Raw genomic sequence first — 24,287 nt, 5'->3', positions numbered from 1 at the left:
CACCTAGTCGACTGGGCCTGCTGCAATGTCACGTTTGGATGTGCTTTGTGATTTTGGATTTCTAAACTAATGCTTGATTTAATTGTATTGTTTGCAATATTCCTGATACATGTACTTTTTTCAGTTGTCTGCACAAGATTTGTAAAGTATTTTGCCAGCGTGTATGTTTGAATAAAATTGAATGGTTCTTTGGTGTTTGAAGTCTGGTATTGGTAGAAATTGTGACAGTTCTCTATACCTGGCATTTATAAGCAGGTGTACATTGTATGGTAGATTTTGAGAAATTACGTACATAGATAAAGAAAATAATAAGTAGAAAAAGAGGCTGTCAGAAAGATAAAGGAGGAGAAAAGGCAAGAAAATAATTTATGAATGAAGAAAACCATCATGAATGTAATGAAAGATACAGGACTGTAATTGGAGTTAATATCAGGATATTCAGTTAAGGCGAAAATAGCTGATTAAACAAGGAGTTTGACATTTGCAAATGTAGGTCATTGAAATCTTCATCATCCGTATGAATACTTTGAGATTATGAGAAGAGATCAAATGTGCACAAAAGCTAGTATTGTACCAAATCTACTGGACTCAGATCCAAAATGTCGCCTGTTTAGTCGCTCAATGCTGCCTAACCTAGAGTCCTAGATGTTCTTTGATTTGACCGAAAGTGCCTTTGATTTGGAACCACACGGTGCAAATTGAATTAATTCTGTAGCAGGTGTCGAGGGATATATTTTAAAATAACTCAAAGTTGGTGCCAACTTGGTGTTACTGAATATCTCTCTTAGAGGTTGTTGCGATGCGTAAAGCTGTATGTACTTGTAGACCTGTCATTTCTTCGGTATGATGAACTGTTCAGTAATTAGCTGGAAAAGCTCGTCTGTCGTGTACTTTTGTTATGGAGGTCGGAAAGTGGGTAGAGCCCACCTGTTGTGTGAAGAAAAAAAACGATGGCAGTCACAGACTGTTCAGTCATGACTAGTGTTCGACATTGTTTTGTAGACTGTTGGTGATACAACTGAATGAACTATTATAGAGGCTTAAAACCAGGATCTAATTAAATATTACATAATGCGTATAATCAAGTCAAAGTCTAGTAAATTAGTCATATGCATGTACCATTGTCTTAGGCCTAGAAACTTTGAAATTATACTTCTTAAATATTTTTCAAGTCTGTGGTATTTTTTTGTGATTTTTATTACTATTGAATAAAGTACCAGTATCAATGACCAGTTTAAAAAAAATATAATGGATGGTACTTATAATTGTATATATTTGCACAATTGATTGCTAGCAACTTGTTAAAAGAAATACACCTACATTTACATGTACTGTATATAATTTAATTCAATTTGATTGAAAGTGGGAAAGTACTATGAACTCTAAGAAGTAAATGTGGAAGTAAAATTATTACTATCAATTTGAATGAGCCATGGGGTGTACCAATAGGCTAATTGGTTTCAGTGTTTTGGTGTTTTTTTCGACACAAAGAACAGGAAAAGGAAGAGGGGTATTCATTATGAAGATAATGAAATTCTTTTTGTCATCCTGTCCCTGCCTGTGACCATGGCTTCTCCCTGTTATAATTGATGGGGGTCTAGTGCCAGGCGATTAAAATCGGGGAGGGGGCAACAACTTTTGTTCTAAAATAAATATTATTTTAAAAGGAATTCAATGAACAATCAGTACCCATCTAATTCAAAAAGCAGATGCACCTAACTAAGTAGACCACCACTCATCTCGACATCAATAGACTTTGTGATCGAAATGATAAAGATAGCATCAGTATCTTAATTTGTTAAGAATTTGAGGAGAACTAAAAAGCCACAGGAAAAGAAAAAGGAAAAAAGAACCGGAAAGAGCGCGAAGCCATGCCAGAATAGCCTAACTGTTCTTTTATTCTGATTTTATGATGTGGTTTGCCACTGTACTATTAGATCTGGGATTGAATTTAGGGGAGGACAATGTCTGAAATCTCTTTCAAATTCTATTTCTGAAAATTGAGGCTGGTGTGTGAAAGATTAGAGGGAGGAGAATCTTCTCAAATTGTTTCTTTTTATGAGGCATTTCAAGCAAGGAAGATTCTGAAGAAGGTAGAGGACTTCTGGAATGCTTTACAGGGAGGATATTGAATGACAGTTGGGGAGGGGGGGGGGGACAATATAGGATTAGACACATTGAAAATGAGTCTTTCTTTTGAAACCTCCTCAGTTTGAACAATGCAGAGAGAGAGAGAAAAGGGATGGGGGGGGGGACGGGGCGATGGATGACTAAGGCTAGGGTATTTTATGCCTTTTGCAGAATACATGTTCATGAAAGATGATGGGTGGAGGGGGGGGGGGCATCATTCCATTCAGTCATTTATGTATAATATCCTAAATCTTTGTGAGGTTCTCATTCCCGTCAAAACTCATTGAACTGGGGTAACAAATTCTGTGACTGCACATATAATTACAGTGGTAAGTGGCAATTGAAGCCCCAAATTCCAGTGAGATTTGCATACATTAAGCAGACCATGAAAGATGGCTTAGTTCCAGCAAGGAATGAAAGCTTTTGAATTGCGATAGGATGGCATTCAGATTTTGGGGCTGGTAACTGATAAGATAAGTTTGTGGGTTGTGGCGACATTTGTCTTTTTAAAATCCTATTTTATGATACCATTTTAAGGATGAACATTATTAAATGACACATAATCCTTGATGGCTACAGATCCTTTATAAATTCATTTTTAAGCAGTTAAACAAAATTACTTATAACTTAACACAAGAAAAAACCAGCCTCCATCTGCATCAACTGAAATATTCTTTAAAATCAGAATGTCATGCTTAGGAACAACGTAAAAGGACCTAAGTAGAATATACATGTATAAATCTATAAGCCGTACTAGTAGTACGAACCCCAATCAACTTAGCCATGCTTTTGACTTCAAGTAATATTCTGGACCGTTTAAATGGATTTACAGTGGGCTATTTCTAAATAAAGTTCTTTGTTCTCATTGAACGCTTTTGAATATCTCTATTAGCAAAGGGTCATTTGTTGATATAAAATAATCAGTAAACTACAATGCGGTAGGAGTCAGGTTTCTTTTTCATTTAGACCCCCATTCCCTGCGGATATTTGAGTTGAACTATTTCACTTTTCTTATGAAGCCCGCATAGAACTCTTGCAAGGCTCTCTCTCTCTCTCTCTCTCTCTCTCTCTCTCTCTCTCTCTCTCTCTCTCTCTCTCTCTCTCTCTCTCTCTCTCTCTTTCTGTATCACATGGCTTCCCTATTTAGCCCTCTTTTTAACTCCAACTTTTATTTATCCATGCTTTCAGTTCTGGGTCACTTTTTGTGTGGTTATATCCAGAGTCCAAGCTTGGACTTTAATTTGCCTTTTGGCCTTGGATTGAGGTCCGAGTTTAGAGCAGGTCTTTAGCAAGTTAGGATGTAATATGAGGCTTGAAAGGAACATCTATATCCTTGCACTTCCAGGCGGCCTCTGCCAAAAGAAAAATATTGGTGCTGGTTGACCATGAGTGACCCTCAGAAGATTCCATCGCCATGGTTACTCATCTCTGGAATTTTGTAGTCAGTTTTGGTATGGGTTGGGAAAGATCTAGGTGGCCACATGTTGGATTGAAAACACAACACACAAGCTGTTAGCTGCTGAAGGCAAGTTGAGAAGAATTTGCCAACATGTGAAGTTTTGCGATATTTTAGAGGGGGAATTGCACCCCAGGGCTCTCCGGTATGAAGAAATTACATTGCCCATATTTTGTTCGAATTCTAGGAGGTTCAACTGAGGCCAGTTTATCTGATGAGAAGGCCTCAAGAATGTCTATTTCACCAGCCAAACATTTTACTATAAGCACATGTTCTGAAAAGAAAAATGAAGTCGTAAAATTTGGGAAGATACACAAAAAAACTTTATGGGTCCTATATGAAGTATGAACCCTAATATGGTGTGGTACTTGCAAGGAGATATTATAACTCCTTGATTTAGAGGAGCCTCATCATATTCAAGGAAGTTTTTAGAATCTCTGCAATATTGTGTTAAGAACAACCAGACAATATGTAAGATGCCAAATTACAGGCTTACTTTCTGTACTGTAGTATACTCTCTTGACAATCTTCAATGTCTTGCAGTAAAAATTTAGTTGACTAGAAATGGCTGAAATTTAGTATTCTGTGGCATCTAAAATGGAAAAGATCAATGCCCAATGGCAATGACAGCATTTAGGGATTCTTGCTTGAAACTAGGGGCCTACATTACCTGTATTTCTCGTTTTGTCAAGATAGAAGTTTTCTGCTGTCCACTGTGAGTGACAAGAGCAAGTGCTTGAGATTTATGGCCAGACATTATGGCTCCAGAAGTCTACAGGTAGTCACCTGACCCAATTGACCTCACCTGACCTGACCTCTGAAGCTTAAAGGTCATGATGAATCCTTGGATGGATTGTCTTCCCTGCTGGGTTCTTGACCAAAGTCCAATCCACCCACTTCTTGTATTTTTTCTTCTATTTTCTCAAACTGTCTGAAAGTTTATGGTATAAATTATCCACAATTATGGGTATCAATCCATTACTACAGACACCAATTTTATGAATGAAAATCATGTTACTGCAAGTTAGGAAGAGGTGCGTATAGTACATGTATGCTACCTGTTTATATTCAAGATATAACTGAGTACAGTATACTATTATGGTGAAGTTCTGTACCAGTACATTTTTATTGTTTCATCAAATTTGATACATGACATGTAATACTCACATTTCTTAGAACAGTTTGGGGATCTGTTACAGAATATGGTCCTTTTTCCTGGAGATCAGATCTGTATTCTTCTTGTAATTAATTTTAATTGAAATTATTTGTTTTTTCTTTCAACAAACCATAATAACATATATATATTTTAATCACCTTTATGATGTATCATCTCCATGAGTAAAACCCATCTTACATAATGTACTTAGTTTACTACTTCTACATGTTGCCTGTCATAGGTCATCTAGGTTAACTTTTGACAAGTATTGTTTGACCAGGGAGATGTCACTGACATCTCCCTGGTCAAAAAATCTAAGAACTAGAAGTAGGCATATACTTTTTTTATTTTTTGATATATTAGTTTCTGTTTTTTATGTACATCTTTCATTATCAGTCCTAATAGTAAATTTCAATTGGAAATTTGATAAACCTCTACAGTATGCCATAATTGCCATTGCATTGTTTGTGATTTTTATACAAAATCTGATACTATAGTACATTGTAGTTGAGCTGCATTGTTGCTGTGTGACCCTAGAATGTTCATAATCTGTTCCATCATGCCATTGATGCCACTATCTTGAGATTCTGTGGTAGTATCTTGGAATTCTGTGGCAGTAACTATTAATAGTATCTCACGATAATAACTTCCCAAACAGCGGTGTTTGGATTGAAGTTCCAAATATTTTCAAACAATCGTTCGACAATCCACTTTACTTATTGCGTTAAGAAGCTTTGGATGAGTTTTTATGACTGTCATTTTCTATTTAATTACTTAATCCTGAGGTTTGATCCCAGACAGTTTATCCTATAATTCCTTCAAGGAGCCCCCACGTTACTGGGATTTGGAGCCTGAGCCATGAAGTAGCATTGATGATCAATAGTAATCAATTAATCCGCTATTTCCCTTTCTCTCTTTAGAGTTTTTGACTGAAAGGAGGATGGCGGCATGGGGCTGACTAGGTGGTCTTGGAATAATGTGTGAAACTGTTGGCAGATATCTTTCCTTTCTGTACCTTCAATTCAAGTACCCTGAAAATAATTTTTGCATCCTTGCAGGCAAATTGTCAAAGGCAAGCAAGAGCTATATCCACCATGTAGATCTGCAATGGAAATCTCATTTGGTTTCTGCATCAAAAACTTGAGATTCAACATTTTGGCTAGATTTTGATATTGAGGCAAAATAAGAATTTGTTTTAATTTATTGATTTTCCAATACACAGTGAAATTTAAAAAAAACATTCAATTCTTATTTCTTTCTTTTCATCTGAACTGTAAAATTTAAGAAAAGCATTTAGATTTAATAATCATGTATTCTTATTTTTCACTGCATAATGTTTGAAATATTTATTTCCCCTGTTTAATATTCTAAAATTCTAAAATTCAGCAATTTTGTCTTAACGATAATTATATGATGAAATGTTTTATATCCGGGAGACAAGTGATATTTACAATGCGTGTGAATCTTGAGAAAATATTTGTTTTGGCATTGCTTTAATTATCGAGGCCTTGAAAAAAGATCACTGCTGACGTTACAGAGATCCAGACGCCTGTGGTATTCTGATGGCGACCAGTAAGGAAAGTAAGCGTGCTGCAAAACATTCACTACATGCAGACCGTGACACCGGTCCCGCGCCAGGCTGCCCAGCGGTGCTTCACGCCTTTGAGCGTGTTTACCCAGTTGATGAACGGAGAACAATCGTAATGTTTGCAAACAAGCACAGATAATCCTGCCCCCCAATAAAAGCTAATCCTTCCAGTATGGATTACCTAAGCCATATGTCTCCACTTAATGACACAAGTTTATCTTTTCATCAATATTGTCTGAGGCATGTTGCTGGAACCAAACAGATCGATAAATCAATAAAGTCCTTCTCCTCGTATGAATGACATATTTCGTCTATCCGAAAGGGCGTGTTTATATGGAAAGTTCTTATAATTACTGTTTGACTTTCTGTCAAAAGGTATTGTTATATTTGTCCTGATAGTAATCTGGACCATTAGGTTAGCTCCGATAGATCTGATTGATTGATTGATTGATGAGAGAGAAAATACAGATGACAGAGAGCATGTTATTGTCAGCAATTGTTATTCATTGGAGGAGAAGCGACACAGTTGGGTTGCACCTTTTTCAATGCTCCAAGTCTCCGACTGGTCAGGGATTTCAGAACTTCTGTGGCTATGATTGTCTTTCTTTTGTTGCTTATATTATATTTCCGGTATTTTTCTACATTTCCGCCCCTGAATGCAAGTCATTTAAGTGAGTATGATAATATTTTTTTTTTTTTTAGGTGTACAGTATCTCCTTTAGATGCTTTCATTTGATAAATGTCTACCGGAAGTCCAGGTGTCTGCTGAAAGGCGTTTGAATATGAATATTGTTTTCATCCTTTTGTGGACTCTCAAATGGGACTTATTTTCTTGTGCATTTCAACTTTTCATATGCTGCTAAATTCTATTGACATGTTTTCCCTATAATTATCTCTAATGAAGTATTAGGGTAGCCTTCAACCTTGTATTCATTTTGTATTGAATAATTATGACTGATTGGTTTGTTATTCAAGGTATTACCAAGATAGTTGAACTTGGTGGTTTTCATGATTGAGTGCAATATAAAATACCTATTGTATTTGTAAGCAGACCAAACTGAATTGTGATAAATTTAGACTAGTAAGTATAATAGGTTTCATCAACAAACTTCAAACACGGTTATCCAAATACTCAATTGATTTGTCAGGAATATCCTATTGTGTAGTAAAGGACACTTTTTTTTCTTCTTTATGTAAGAAACTTATTTGTTCAATTTTGAGGTTTATTGGACATGTAGGTCACCAAGACTAATACAAACAGCCATTGCAGAGCGTGGTTTTGGAAATTCACGGTTACAATTAAGACATGTTATATACATGTACTCCCTAAATGTGGAAATAAATCGAAAGAGCATTCGCTTTGAATATGCAGTGGAAACCTTTTGAGGATACTTTCCTTGATACTGCAAGGTGCATGAACATCTTGTTGCAGGTTAGTAATGTAGGACTATCCACATTGTTCTTTAGAATGAATTCTTTAATTAAGACCTTCATGCACTTCTGATACAAATGTAGACCAAAACTTATAACAAATTTGGATAAGTGATTGTGTAAGAAACGGTGAAGGTGTACTGTACATGTACATTTACAAGATAAAGAAATAAGGTTTCAAGGATGGTTAAAAAATAGGTGAAAGTAGATCAGTGTCTTCATGAGTTACCTGAGCTCAATTTCAAAGAAACACATTATAATTAAATGGAAAAGTCAGGATACTTCCTAAGTCATGAATGCTGAGTGTTAAAAGTCCTAAGGGAAACAGGATCATTAGCAAAGGTGAAAGAAATAGAGAGAGAAAAAAACACAAGGGGAGATTCCAGCAAACCTTTCTATTGATTCTGAAAGGGGCTGTGTATGACCTCGATTTAGAGTTCGCTGTCTTTGGCTGACGCCAGCATACAATAGTGGCCAGTTTGCAGTTGGGCTCACGCCAATGCCAGCTCCAATCGGCCATCTCCGCCCTCCATTCATCCCTGCAGTTTGTGAAAAGAAACGACCTACTGATTTGGGAGAATGAATCAAAAAGTAAAGAAGAGAGGGAGAGAGAGAGAGAGATAGAGCCGAGCGAAAGGTAAAGATAATAAAATCTTTGAAATGTAGATAGTTAAAAGTAAAGATTTGTTGTGTATACCTGAGTGGAGACACCTTGGAAGATAAAAAGAGGCAAAGAAAGTGTATGGGGAAAGTGTACTTTCAGGCGTCATCAGTCATCACCTCCCCATAACTGAATGAACATTCAAATAGTGGAACAGCATCCCGTTGAGAAACTGGAATAAACACACTTCTTATAATGTAATAGAAATGGCATGCATTATAGGCAATAACCTTCTGAAGTCTACAATGTACAAAGAGATAATGGGATTCGTTCTAAATCTAATGATGTGGGAGGGGTGATAAAAATAGAGCAAGTGAGAAAATTATGACAACTTCGAGGAGACTGTCAGACAGTCCTCGACATAAAATTGTCTGTCTCGGAAAAGATCTATTTTTCCTAATGGGCGAGAATTGAATTTCCATTCATAACTCACTGTGCACCCGCCAGAAGACATTCAATGATTGGGTTCAAGCGGGGGTCTTGCATTTGGGGATGGTGCCAGAATTGTAAAGATGGACAATGCTTTGAACAATCTTTGATGATATTGATGATATTGATGAATTTAACTCCAGGCAGAGGCAAAGAATAAGATGCGATAATAAAAAAAATACCCATTTTGATGAAAACCAGAACACAGGTGCATTGAAGATAAAGCAGTACTAATGCAGTACTAAAAATTTGACGGAGAATCATTCAATTTTGTATCTTCAAAGCCATTGGATGTAAAAGGAGAATATAATGGAATAAAAGCAAGAAAAGAAATTTATGATGGGCCTGTGTATTCCAGTGCAGATTTCAAATGTGAAATAACCTACTTTTAGTACTTTACTTCATCGTTTTTGTCCTCTAACTATGAGGACTTGGAATGTTCAAATATTCAACTAAAAGAAACCAGATGAATATTTGTTGCAATATGGTCATCATTTTTCTTTGTATTAAGACAAAATAGAACATACAACAGAATGGTTGATGTCCCTTGATTACACTCATTATAGAAAAAAAAAAATCACATTTCTACTGCTTTGTAATATTCATTAGGGGGAACAAAATCAGTGATTTTATGTTAATGAAATTGTCTTAAATGATCGGAAATATTGTAAGGGCTATAGATGGTAATATGTAGAAATACATGTATAACAAAATTAACAATGTTACTCTGATAGGACCTACTAAATCTTTAAAAGCAAATGACCTGCGAAGAGAGAGAGAGAGAGAGAGAGAGAGAGAGAGAGAGAGAGAGAAAGAAAGAGAGAGAAAAAGGGTGGATTCTAACGCTGGAAAGCTGATGACCGCAAAAAAACTCACCCAGAGGCATGCGTGAAATGGTGTATGTCGCAATTCACTTCTGAGTTTCATATTGTTCTGGAAATTTCCCTTTGATCCGTGAAAAGATCATTGAATAAAGGAAAGGGTCCTAGGGGCGGTGGAGAGACCAGAAAAGGGGGAATCCATTGCAGGAAGTATGGTCCATAAAGTCTAAATTGCTGGGCTATTATCTTGAGAATAAAAGCAAACCACTTTCAGAATAATTCAAACCAATGTCGGCCTTCATTTTCACTCAACAAATTTGCAATGATATTTATTATGCTATTGTACACAAAGTGATTTTCATCTTTTTAATGTTTGAAAAGATGCTGTTACAATATTTGCCCCCTTCAATAACAGGTTAGATGAATAGATATAATGGGCTTCTCAGTTAGCGCTGTAGGTATGATTGATAGGGTATTATTGGTAGGGGGTCACAATAGCCGTACCCCCCCCTTTTTTTGTGAAGACTTTGAAATGATAGCAAGTGTATTCTGAGAGAAATCTTAGTCTACAGGTAGAGACTTGTTACTGTAGCATTAATAGAACAGTGTGAAGGTTGTCATAGATGGAATTGAAATTTATGGATATTTCCGGGGGACTCAAGAACATTGGTAAGTAAGTACTTTAGTGCGCTCATAAATACTATTTCATGAGGGTGAATGAAGTTTTGAAGTTGTTCATGAAAAAATAGGTTAAGACATAGAAATGATGAGGTAAATTTGGAATCCTGTTAATTCATTGTAAAATACATTTTAGATCGATGATTCAGTTATATATACCAGTAACCTTTTTGGTTAGGAAGGCTGAATAATGAATATCCTTGTAATGTGAAAGGACATTTCACTTGGCAACTTTCACAATCATTCTGCTGGTCCATTTTTGTTAAACACATGTATTTTCAATTCACGTTTGACTTAAGTGTCGACCCCAATTATGATAAGTACATACAAATTATTAAAAAAGAAACAAAGTATAATCACGTGACATTTGTTGGACATGGGCCTGAAAGAGATCCAATGCTTTGCATTCTAACTTACACATACTGGCTTGATGCCTGCAATGCCGCAACTAATTGGATATGGCGGGATATATATTGTGATACAACCTTATGCTAAAACCTTGGAGCTACAAATTATTAGTTCTGTGATTAAACCCTGGAAGCTATCAACTCTTTGTATACATTCCCCGATTCTGTGTTTCCAAAGGACCTTATCAGGTAATCTCGGTAAAACAATATAGAGGAAGCACAGGAAGCAATCTAGTTGAGGTTTGTTTGCCTTGTACTTGATGCAAGGGTCACTATCAGGGCATTCAGGAATACTAGCATGAGCTTTCTGATTACATAATGTCATCACCTCTGATTTATAATCTGATAAGAAACATAGTTTAACCAGGGATATATCATATCCCTGGTTTAATCACCTAGGCTGTGATTGTTTATAGTGTAGCAGGAATTTTTGCAGCAATAATCTGGTGTGATAATAATCCAATGAGATAATCTGATGTGATAATAATCTGATGTGTAATGATCTGATGTGATAATTATTATGGTAAGCCCCTTTCCCCAACATTATAAGCCCTACATCACCTACTGGTACATGTATATCAATCATTTTTTGACTGCTGTTTTCTTTTGATGCCTGCATTGCCTGTTAAAGCATGTTGGTCTGCACTCTGCTGCAACTGTGGGCTCCGGGAATGTTGCGTGAAATAAGAACTGGGCATTGTTGGAGTTACATGTAGTTTATGAACCGACTTATTATAGTCCATGGAATCATTTTTGGTGTGAGCCCTGTTCTTGTGGATTGTTGCTATTTGTCTTCTTGAAAGTTGGAGATTGGAGATATTGTGTCCTTGATTTAGATTCCCATAATCAGGTGAGAAGTTATATGGCTTTTAAAAAATCTACTTAATGTATGATGCATCTCCCTAAATCATACACATCAGTGGTAGATAGAATTTTGTTTGTGACATCTACATGTAGTTCTTTTAAAAGATTTTGCTTGACCATTTTCGCAAATTGCAATATGGAAAAGACAAAGGTATCATTCAAATCGTATTTATTTGCACTTCTAGTTATTCCCAAAAGATACTTTTATTTTCATCTTTTGTTTTGAGCCAGAACTTCAGAAGGGCATTGACTCTGTGATAAAAGTATTTGAGTTAATGTCCTTCTTGTTTCAAACAGATGGTATATAAATGTTTATCATTCATTTGGAGTTCAGTTTAAAGAAACTATACCTAGGTTAACCTCCTTGTCCTCCGCTTGTGGACAGTGCGATCATGTGATGAAAATATAGGAAGTGAGTTGTATGAATGGAACTGACCTGTTACTAATTGCTGATTGAGTATGAGTTGGTTAGTAAATTGTTGACAGATTCTGTATTAATCACACAGGATTGTATTATGGGATGACTTGTTTTTCAAACCATGTGTGATGATTGCCAATTTGCTAACAAATGACCCATGGTGCCTAATTATGATCATTGCTTGTCAGTCAATCAGAGTCCCGTAGGGGTCGTTAACCTTGACAAGGGACATCTCTGCCTTCCGGCTTAATAAATACTGCTTATTAAGGATTATTAGAATACTTTTAATTTGGCTTTAGATCGAGTGTTGTTTCATTCATCCATGAAAGGACAAGTTAATTTTGTAATTTGGAATATGTTTATGAAATTTTGAATGTTATAATTATAATTTTCAACTTTTGTGTTGTATGAGTAGGATTAACACTCAATGTTAGTTTATACGTGTAGTAGGTTAAATTTGATTTTGCTGTATTCCTTTTTGGAGAAATGTACTCTTGATTGTGATTGAGGGAAGTTTTTGCAAAGTTCCACATGTACATGTACATTTAGAAATAAAATCTTACCAGAGAATTGTAGAATTGCCAGAGACTTGCCAGTTAAATGTAGGCCTGCTTCTTGGATGTACAATATGTTATTATCTTAATGTAGAAACAAAGCAAGTCACTAAATATTTATTGTGTAGTTGAAAGGCAGTAATTTTCTAAGAACTTTGTTAATTATCCAAATTTACTTAATAAAGCATACTATCGTATCCCATGGGATCAGTTACAGGTTAGTGTATCGTGTGTGACATTCTCATTTCCTGACTGTTCCACTTGGAAGAAGAAAGGAATAACGGTCATTAGTTCATGCAATTATCTTGAACAAACAGATGCTTTAATCACCCTGTTAAAAAAATTGGTAAATTTTGGAGGGACAGGACATAATTATTGCAATCAAGACGTTAGAAAGACCAGTGCTGGTTATGCTTCCCGCTATGAGGAAGCCAGATTATAATTACCTGTGACTACTCCAGCCCGAGGGTAGGAAACGTGATTACATGTAACGGAGCTCTAACCACTTCCAGTCAGCTGGGTCATATCACACTATGCAAAATGAGCGTCTTTTTTTTTCTCTCTGAGAAGAAAAGTAAGCAATGTTGGGTTGTGTTATAAGAAAGTGGAGTTTGGACTCGACGCAAAAGAGCTGGATTGACTTTGTAAGGAAAGATTTATTTTAGTGATCCTATGGTTGTTCTAATCATTTACATATTATTTATTGTGGATAATTTTTCAATTTTTATGAAAATAGTTTGGTGATTCAAATCATAAATGTTATGTATTGTGGATGATTTCTCATTTGACTAATTGTTTCTCTTTTTCTCCTTTTGTATATTCCTAGGTCAGATGAAGTTTTTTCCTAACCACTGCCAGTGACAACCCAAGAACACAAAGATGGCTTATACAGAGGAAGAGACTGGAAACTCAAGGATAAGCATGACCATTGAGACAGGGTCAGTGACGGTGAGGCATATATGCAAGATGTTCAGATCATCAAGAAGCAGGACAGTACAGATAATGCTTCTCTTCCACGTTTTGTCATTACTTCTCAGTCCGTGTTTATCGTATCCGCAGTTTAGCGAGGGGAACACTGCATTTACATTGCAGACGATAGCGGTAGATGCACAAAGAGACACTGTTTTCATAGGCTCGGTGAACAGAGTTTATAAACTGAACAGCAACCTGAGTCTAGAACAAGAATCTGTGACAGGGCCTGTCCAAGATGGCCCAGAATGTGTACCAAGATCCACAGACTGTGGAAGTGCAACAGACAATTTTAACAAAGTCTTACTAGTGGATGATGATCGTCTCATAGTATGTGGGACGGTGTATCAAGGAGTCTGCGATATATTGGCGGTGGACACGTTGGGTGTGTTGTCAGACATCTCTATGACAGAGGTATCTGTGAACACAGAATATGGCACCACTGTGGCATTTGTAGCAAATGGAATAGGTAATATGAAGACACTGTATGTTGGATCATCAACGTCAGAGTGGCTTAGGGGCAATGAGTGGACAATGTCCAGTAGGCAGTTGCCATCCGATCTGTCAAGTTCATCTCTTTTTCAAGTGTACAATGGAGGGGGTCCTCAGGCTCAGAATCCCTCTTTGATCCGAATACCGGCAGGTACCATTGATGATTCTCCAAGCAGCCAGAAGTTCAATATCACCTACATCTCAGGTTTTGCAGCAAACGGCTTCAGCTACTTCATCGCTCTCCAGCCGAAGGTGTACGATAGCCCAAGCAACTACTACACGAAAATATCTCGGGTGTGTCAACAAGATGACCACTTCTACTCCTACATTGAGCTTCCTCTACACTGCTATGTCTATGGCCAGGATGAGAGGACCCTGTACAACATTGCACAGTCAGCCTACGTTGGCACCGTTGGGTCAGATTTAGGATCTGATGACTTGCAACCTGGATCTGAAGTTCTCTACGTGGTGTTTGCCAAGTCGGAAATGATGAGCAAGACTCCTTCAGATACGTCAGCTGTCTGTATGTATCCTCTTTCTGCGATAGATCTGGCATACTGGGAGAGGAGGTTGGGATGTGCTCGGCTAGAAACAGACAGAACAGACATTGACTGGTTAGGATCTGTGGGTTGTGGCACATCAGATAATATGGTAAGTTGATTCTTCTGTCATTGTAAATGAAGTCTTTCTTTCAATTCTTAGTGTCATTTGAGATAGCAGATCACACACGCAGTGATTAAAGATTCAGATTGGCTAAAGAGGTATAGGAGTTTGTGTATTTTTTTTTTTGTAACTTGGAAGATTATTCCAGAAATTGAAACAAGAAAGCCGTTAAATAATTATTTAGACATTAGACAACTTAGTTTCTTGGGTATTTGATCATTTTGGTACGTTTTGAGATAATATTATATCACTGTGACTATTTCAATTACACCTTGGCCCTTTTTTCTTTTACCTTAAATGTGCTATTCTAACATTTATCTCTAGATCAATGATATCAACTCTACTGGACCCAGCTACTGCCATAAAAACGACAACAATGTACCACTTGGTGGGGATTTCCCCATTGATGCAAGGGCTGTATACACCCATCCGTCTGTCCTGACATCCATTGCGGCTACGGTTCATCGTGAGCGGACCGTCATCTTTCTAGGGGACCAAGATGGGCAGTTGAAGAAGGTATAGATATGTAACTACATAATCAGACATTTACTAAAAAAATACCTCAGTTACACCAATGAGACAGATACTAACAGTAGAATGATAACAAATTGTCATCATCCCGATGGGGCAAGAAGAGATTTGTGTCAGTTTCGAGTCATGTTTAGTAATGCATACATTTTATGGGATGTCCTGTTCGTAATTTACCACCCCCCCCCCCTTTTTCATTGTACTTGAAAAAGAATTTTTACAACCTATATCTGCTGAGTTGAGTATTTTCATTTTTGTTGGTGTTTCTGACTATTCTAAGTATTTTGAATCTTTTGTATTAAGATGTTATGTACATACTAGATTTTCATATTATCCGATGGAAATAAAGTGCGATCATTTGACTTAAGCAAAAGACAGATGGTATTGCACTTTACTCGGAGGTGAAGGTGGTCAATAATGTGGTTGCCAGGATTCTGTAGTTCACATTTAGGTGGTATGAGACAATTCTAAACCACAATGTGGTTTCTACTTCCTAGTCAAGCGATTGAAAGTGTGAAAGTTCATCTGTTTATATCATCATGAGTAAACAGTTTAGAAAGTAAAAATACAACTAATTGGGTGGGATTTTGCTTCTTTTTATTTTTTTTAAAGAAGGGATTCTGGTTTTAAAAAAATGAGGAGAGAGTGACTTTGAACTTGTGGTCAAAATAAAATCAACAAAAAATAGTTTCAGTGGTGGAAGATTTGAATTCCTAGAGACCAGGAGGCTAAAAAATATAAGATAGTTTATAAAATTGGTCGAATTTTAAAGCATTTAGACAAAATTGTAGTACAAGAAGAGGAGAGCAGTGGTGAGAAGAGGAAGACATTTCATAACAAGAAAGTATTTTCCCAGATTGTGATATCACCATTTTTCCCAGCGATTTACAAATTTATGATCTAAGCCAGTCGGTATTCTGAGAAAGTTTTTGCTCTTGGATGAAGTCAGTGTCAAAACAACACTGTGCCAGGACATTTAGATCACTTTCTCTTTGACTTTGGGTTGGTTTGGAAGAAGATCTCTCACTGGTTTACTCTGGTTTCAATAACATCAACAAAGAACAGTTTCAGTGGTGGAGGATCTCAATTCCTAGAGTCCAGGCAGGCTGTGATGTTACTGGTAGATGCTCTGTTTTGGTTAAGAGGAACTCTCTCTATTTGTGGTTATGTCAAACTCTGCCCCTTCTTGTTAAACAAAACCGCAAATTTATGATCAAATGTCATAAAACTATATTTCCTTTAGCAATCAGAAATGATTTACTTATTGCCCTGCACTTAAACATAAATGTGAAATTTCCTACCTTTACAAAAAACAAAAAAAATTAAAACTCAGACATTTACTCTGTTGAAAGTCTAGAGATATGTTGTATACATATAGTTAGTCTCCTTATGGAGATATATGAAACTTTAAAAAAAAAATCTCATCAGGCAGTTTTATTTTAATTTGTGAGATTTTTTTCATTGAATACCTTTTTTAAGTGTCTGGGTTGGGCATTGTGCAATAATCAATAATGATGGGAAAAGGCATATTTCATACCACCATAACAATGGACACATTCCATAATCTTTATGAATGTCAACTGGAATGATTGTACTATTTATAATCTGAAAATATATTCACATTCCCATGGTTTAAGAAACGTAGAAGTCCACAAATTTCTCTGGGATACCAGGTTTTTGAAGTTCCCATGAACATTCCAAGAGTTTTGTTCAGGGTAATTAACTCCTGAATATGAACATACCAAATTTTATGTTTGTTTGTGGAATGGAAATAACTTACCAGATAAAAAATTGTTTTTTAGATTTAGACCGATTTGTATAGGGTAAAGATGTAGTATTCCAGCCGAGTATAAAATCAGAATCTTGTTGAATTCTCTATCCTTGGTCATTGTAAGTCACAATACTTTCTGACACCTACTTGTTGGTTCCCATGGTCAGTTTGCCTAAGCCTCTCGCTACCACGGCAACCACACATGACACCAGCCTTGGACATGCAGGCATTCTTGTGGTCCTGAGAACACCACCCCCCCCCCCTCCCCTCCAATCTAACATTGCCAATTTGAGATGCCAATCATATTTGAGGATCCCTTTCCCAGCCGGACCATTGTTGATATTGAACTTTGCGTTCCCACCTTTCTCTCTTGTCAGGTTAACACATGTTGACCAGGGTTCTTTTACCTTCTTCCTCTGGTCGACACGCCAACCACATCCAGGGATGCAATTCCTCTGGGAAGGCAGATTCGAGGGTTTTTTTTAGGTGTAGGAAAAGTTGGTAATTTTCTCATAATAGGCATTATGCTAGAGAAGAAGGAAGTTGAATTATTTAGGAAGAGGGGGTGGTGGTTTCAGGTTTCAAGGAAAGATGAATATTATCTTGTGTTTGTGGTATTGATCAAAAGGGATGAGGGGAAGTTGAATTATGAAAGAGGATATATTCAGTTTTAGATCATTTATCACGTTATGCCTGTCTGGAATCATTTGAATTTATTCTTTTTTAGTTTTTGTCTAAAACCTTGTTTTGTAGCAAATTGAAGTAAGGAAACAAAATTCAGTGGGTAAATAGCTGGAGCCAAGTTTTTTTAATGTGTGTCTGAGTCTGAATACCATTCCTCACTGAAAACCATAAATGGATCCTAGTTATTCGGATCTCTAGACATGACAATCCCAATAGCATGTACTCAAAGTGCAATCATGAAAGAATGTTTAGGAACATCAAAACATTCGGTTTACCAAATGTTGTTGATAAAATAGATAGTGTTGCCTGGTTCAAGTTCAAATAACATTTTTTTGATAATCCGCGCCTCCGGGCGGTTTTTCTTGTATCTTATTTCTACAGCTTAAATCGCAAATAGTTGAATGAATAGCGAGGTATTTTGTTTTTCTGTCTTGTTTACATGCCACACGTCTCTTACTCTTATCCCATTCCCCCTTTTTCCACCTCAGTAGCATAACAAAGAACCTAAGAGGTGTTTTGCAACATTCATGGGAGACATAAATAGAGAGATTTGAATTATTCAGGACTGCATTGGAAGGTTCATGCATTGTACTAGTAGTACCAACGTGCACAAATTATGAAGCGAGGACTTGGATGAACATGAAGAATAGAAGACATTTTCAACAACAACGACGAGTCAGAATGTAATCCCGTAAAAGCATAGTAATGAATACTTTGATAGGCAATGCCAATCATCCCTTTACTCAACCAACCCTTCCATGTACTCGAAAATATGTGAAAATATTTGAAAATATTTTGGACATCTGTCAGTTCCAATATATTTTTTTCCTTATTGTTATTCAACTGGATCCATTGCTTGTCTCTCTCACGCATTATGTATTACATATTTCATCCTCTCTAAACACGAACATGTGTGGGTGCCCCCAGTCTGTCCAATCCTCTACCTCTTCGAGGGGTTAGTCTGAACATGGTCTAAAGATGTCCCCTGCCAACAAACACTGTCTGCATCGATCCTGTCCTCATACTAGTTAACAGGTTGAGCCTCCCCTGCCTACCATGATCAGTATCTTACTTCTAGGCAAGGGATCCACTCTCACCTTTGTGTCCCAGTCAAGAAATATATTTTGGTACTATTTGAGCCATTTTCTGTTAAAATTGCAAAAGTTGGTTGGAGCCTGAAGTGAAATTTAGGGGTCCATGTGTATCAGGGTTGAGCCTTTCTGTATGTATGTAAGTCTTTAAGTTCCCCAGTCTCCACTCCATGTTATTCTTCTTACATGTAGGTTTATGAACATTTGCTATATCGAGATATTTCAGATAAGTATAAAAATCAGCAGCATAGTACCCTAATAATTTGCTCCTTGTCGATATCTGCATCATTTGGATTTTAATTTGATAACAATCAATGGAAAGAGGTACCCTGTCTGTTAAAAATATTGTTTATCTTTTTTTTAGGGATCTGAAGCATGACTTGTTATCAGGTTGTTGGTTTTGATAAATAAGCAGGAAATGGACCTGTTATAATTTAGGGTGGGTGCGTCGGTGGCTCCATATTTTAATACGAAATCATTGACTAATGACTTATGTTGTCTAGACCTGTCTCCATGTGTTATTATCCTACTGATCATTTCAAACCAAACCAAACCAAACATAAAAAATGCTGAAGCCGTTAAACAAAACCTTCCACCCACTTGTGGATGTTTTTGTTTTTAGAGCGCATGCAAAAATGTGTCTGAAGCCAGCCAGCAAGCCAAGTCTTGCTGCTGTACGTACCCACTTCCCTCCCTTCACTCTCTGTAGGGTTTGTGTCTTGCCCACCATCTGCGCCCCAGCAGGCGACCCCAGACACCCACTCCCAAGTGTTTGTAGGGGCATGACCCCTTCAAAAATAGACAAATCAAAATTCACAAATTTGACAGCCAATGCAATCCTGTCATGCATTTCCTAAAATCTTACTGTTAGCAAAAATATTTGAGTACCTGTTCTGTCTTTGAGGGAAACCAGAAATTTTCTTTTTCAGAAAAATTACCAAATAGAGCTGACTTCCTTCCTCAAACATACACCTCTTCCATTTTGCAAATCACTTTTCTTTGTTTGTGTGAAATGGAGTGTTATCAGATTTTGTGCAGAAAGGGTGCCGTTTCCATGTACTCATGGAGACAATATCCCTCCTCCTTTCCCCCCCCCCCCCATTTTCAAAAAGCTATTTTCAAGTTTCCAGGGCCTTTTATGAGCTATCAATTTACACATACTACATGTATATTATACTGCAACTTCAATGCTCAACCTCGATTGTCATTTAATGAGATTCTAAATATAGTGCTTCAGTGGTAAAGTGGATTGACCTCAGGGCATCTAATTGTCGTTTTAGTGGACAAAATTAATATCTCATTTATCTGACTTGAGAAAATTAATTGCATCTTAAAGGGGTGAAGATGATGGCTTGATTGGAATTTTATTAGTTTTGAGCATTAAAGACCAAGAATCAACTTGCATGGATTTCTCATTAAGAATTTAAGACACAGTGAATAGACCAGTTCAGGTTAGCACATGTCCCAAATGACCCTGAATATCCACAGATCTTCAAAACATGAAGAGGTCCCACTTTATATATTTTTAATTAATCACTCCTACAGCGATGGAGGTGCTACATAAATAGCCTTTGTTTCTCCTTTTCAAAGAATACCTGTGTTTCATGGAGTGCACTGCTTGTGCATAAATGAATAATGATTACATAACTTTCATGAGCACGTATCAAGTATTTTGTCTCCTTGTATTTCACAATTTGGTCTGCAATGACCTTTATCTGCTCATGCTCAGACTTCAACTACATGTATGAACTGGCCTATTTATCGATTGTGTCATTATCACAGTGAGGGGTAGCAATTTTGTGAAGCTATTCATCTAAAAATCAATAATCTTTTAGATATTTAAGTATGACAAAGAAAAGTGAATGTTTTGCAGTTTTATTTATGAAATCATTGTTTAATTATTTGTGTCCATTAAAAACCTTTTCTCTGCATAGAATCTAAATAAACTTGCTATTACCTGAGAATATTGAGACTTTCGAATTTTTCTTTAAGTTTTGAAGAGTCTTACAATATCTGTAATTTAATCTAAGATCATCTTTAACCTGCAATCTTTGGATTTGCTTATACTAACATTCAATCTAATTCAAACTGGCTTACATTCTGATGCCGTTCATTACTTATATCTGAATTTCATTTGGGCCCCTTTTCGAGTTTTATTTTAAGATTACGCCGTGGGAAGAGAGGGAGACCATGAGAAACGTACACATTCAATGTGTGTTTTCTCTGTTTGCACATTATACCATTTTCTGCGGATGTGTACTTTAAATGGTTCTCCAAATATTGAGTTTCTACCTCTACATTCATTATCACTATGATGTTGAATGTTCAAAGGTTGAAACAGATTGGACTTGTTATCTGTGAAATGCTTTAGGAGATTGGGTGAATAGGTCATGCTGGAAAGGGGACCTGTATATCATATCAAATTATATTTATGTTCCATTGCAAAATATTTGATTGACTTTTGAGCACAAGGGTCTGAGAAAAAGACATTTTACATTCATGAAACTTATTGTGCTCTATAAGGCTAAGGAGAGAATTATCGAGCCTGAAGTATTTTCACTATTTGTTCATTGAACTGTAAGCTTAATGACTTCTAAAAATTGGTTTCAATTTGATGGAGAAAATATCATCACTGTTAATTTGACAATATTTTTTTGGGGGGAATGGGACAGTGCATACCAAGTTTGGTCTACTTGACCACATATTGTTCACGAAAGTGAAAGAAAAAAGAGACGCATTTAGATTGTTAAGAAATGCAAATATATTTCGCAATTCTAAATTACGAAGTCAAAACTTATGAATGATAATGACTCACGCTAATCGTGGGAATTGGACTTTGGCAACATTCACAAAAGCATGTACATTTCAGCTTTTGTTAATACTTAATCCGTAGGAACTTAATGATATTTGCTTAATATCTACCATTACGATAAGGGTCACCAGATTTCATTTTTTTTTACTGCCAATTTGGTATAAAGTTTGAATATAATGAGGAAGATGTCAAGAAGGTTGTGTTTATCGTCTGTCTGTCTTGTTCAAACACTTAACTCCAGTTGTGTCTACAGTCTCACTAATATTTTATTAAATAAAAAGAATATAGGGAAAGAGAAAAAGAGGCATGTCAGCTGTTAATTTGCATTTATTTACCTTTCCTTTTCCTTTAAATTGAATTGTCATGTATCATTACTTGATTGATTTTATGATTTGATGATACAGAATGGATAAGCTATATTTTTCTCAAACGTTTATTAAATTGAATCAGAAGTTATTAATTCTGACCTAAATAATTAGTTGCAATGCAGTGCTCCAAACAACTTGTTAAATCCAACTGTCCCCCTTAAAGGTAATACAAAGTTTTGGGAAATTTTGAAAATCGGGTGGATGGTGATTCTTTACAATTTTGTAATATTTGGATGCCCCTGTGGATGTAATATAAGCACTAGAAAATTCAGAACCAAAAACAATTCTGCTTTCGAGAAAAATTTAATATAAAAATTTACCGGTGCTCCCGGTAAATTTTGATAAATTTCAAATAGAGCCTATGGCCGTACAATGTAGCTGCGACCATGAAAATCTCAGAATATGTAGTTGTATATAATTTCCAAACGGGAATAGCTAATCGTTCGATTTTAGTCAAGAAACATTTTTTTATGGCTTATTAATATCTTGACCTTGAGAGGGAGCTATACAATATAAAGAGTTCATTATTTACAATTCCATAACTTTAGACTCGATTTCAATCGCGACAACGATCACTGAATATTGTAGGATCGCATATGCTTCCAATATGTTCTTTATGTTTTTCAAAATAGCAACATGTTCTATCCCTTCTTTTATTGCTCTTCTTCTCACCAATAATTATAATATATTTTATTGTTAATTTGTTATATTTGTCTTTTATTTCACATAGCTGTGGTTGATGGATTCATCCACTGCCAAGCTGTATGAGGAGATGACGATAGATGCTGATGGTGGCATGGTGCAGAACGGCATGGTCCTAACACCAGATGAAAACCATGTCTACGTGATGACCGAAACAAAGGTAAGAAAATGAGATATTATATTTTTGATAATCATCTTGACAGCCAGAAAGCCATTAGGTCAATAGCCTTCTGGTACTCAATAGACAGATATAATGCGTCTTTGGTGTGAGTTAGGAAGACGATTTTTTTTGTGTGAATAACCATTTGGTTGCTGTCATGTTGAGCATAAACTCTCTTTGTATAGCATAGAGATGTTTTGGAGCTCAAAAATATTGGATCTTCGCTTTTGTTGTACAGCTATACTACATTGATTACAACTATGTACATAGGTCCATAGCGACATTTAAAAAAAAAGAGTCATTGAATTTATAGGTTTTTGGAAGATGGCTCGTTAAGGGAAATGTAATCACCCTTGTTCAATTAAGGTGCTTGAAGATTGCAACGGCTTTATAAAGACTTTACCCCTCATATTTTGATCCATCATCAAATCTGTGAAGTTGTCTTTTGATGAATCAGTCAAACTAAGAAGAGCACTTCAAATAATGTGTACCCTTAATCAGACCCCAGCCTGACTCAACACAAGTCTCGTACACTCATCTCTTGATGCGATTGAAGAAACGCATCCTTCAAGTTGTTAAACGCTGCATTATTCAGAGTGAGGAGACAGAACTACATTAAATGAGAAACCCCATGACAGATCGGTGGCTTTAGGCACTATTTGTAATGACTAATGTATAACGAGGAAGCTACAAATACATCTCTTTATATAAATTATAACTCATTTGTACAAATATCAGAGAGAATCAATGTGCATATTGCTCATATGTTGGCAGAGCGTGGAAGCATGGTGGAAGTACCACTTGTAGGTTTAGTCAGACTTTACATAGCACACTTGATGTAAGGTTCTGTAATGAGAATTAAATTCCAATTCTAGGCACGTGGGGGTACTCGAGTAACATTCCATCAATTATGGATGTTCCGCACATACTTCTAATGGATTTGAGGGGGCCATTGCAATTAATCATCACTCAGATCAATCTCTATCCTTAATTTGTAGCAATGTTACGATGCTTGTGTTACAGATTGATTCCTATTTACATTAATTGGAAATTAATTCAAGTTAATCATCCTGTTAAAGAACCGCTCTTGCTATTAATTTGATATTTAAAGCATGAAATAGTAACACAAATTTAGCCAATTATTATTATTTGCAATTAATGGAAATCTGTATTAAAAAACATTAGATTGGGCGCATCTGTCCCTTAAATGTCACAAAATTGTTTTCAATCTTTAGGCAATCAAATCTTCACTTTTTAAATTTTAATCTTCATCTCCTAAATATAATTTTGCAAAGATTCTGCTGCATCTGGTGAATTGCTCAGGTGTTAATTGAAAGCAATCAAACAGTGGCTTTGGATATATCAATGTTATTTCACATCCAGACAAATAGTAATTTACAGGAGTGCCCGGTAAACAATCCATCTTACAAAGTGCTAAGCTCGGCCTCAACTTT

At 36.3% G+C, this 24,287-nt stretch overlaps 1 protein-coding gene across 2 annotated transcripts in view; it reads left to right on the top strand.

The window, feature by feature from the left end:
• Positions 1-24,287, top strand: part of LOC589422 (plexin-A2) — a 102,447-nt gene that overhangs the window by 17,093 nt on the left and 61,067 nt on the right. The window contains exons 1-4 of one of the 2 annotated variants that reach the window (XM_030983540.1): positions 11,320-11,607; positions 13,420-14,705; positions 15,042-15,233; positions 22,702-22,833. In XM_030983540.1, coding sequence (XP_030839400.1) covers positions 13,473-14,705; positions 15,042-15,233; positions 22,702-22,833 — 1,557 coding nt within the window. In that variant the 5' untranslated portion in view covers positions 11,320-11,607; positions 13,420-13,472. Of the gene's footprint in view, positions 1-11,319; positions 11,608-13,419; positions 14,706-15,041; positions 15,234-22,701; positions 22,834-24,287 lie in introns of those variants that run through there. The other variant, XM_030983532.1, reaches the window with a different exon arrangement.

The sequence above is a fragment of the Strongylocentrotus purpuratus genome, unplaced genomic scaffold, assembly GCF_000002235.5.
Source record: "Strongylocentrotus purpuratus isolate Spur 01 unplaced genomic scaffold, Spur_5.0 spur5_contig_829, whole genome shotgun sequence".
Lineage (NCBI taxonomy): Eukaryota > Metazoa > Echinodermata > Echinoidea > Camarodonta > Strongylocentrotidae > Strongylocentrotus > Strongylocentrotus purpuratus.
Note: the sequence above shows the minus strand (reverse complement) of the source record. Positions and strands in the feature narration are given on the sequence as shown.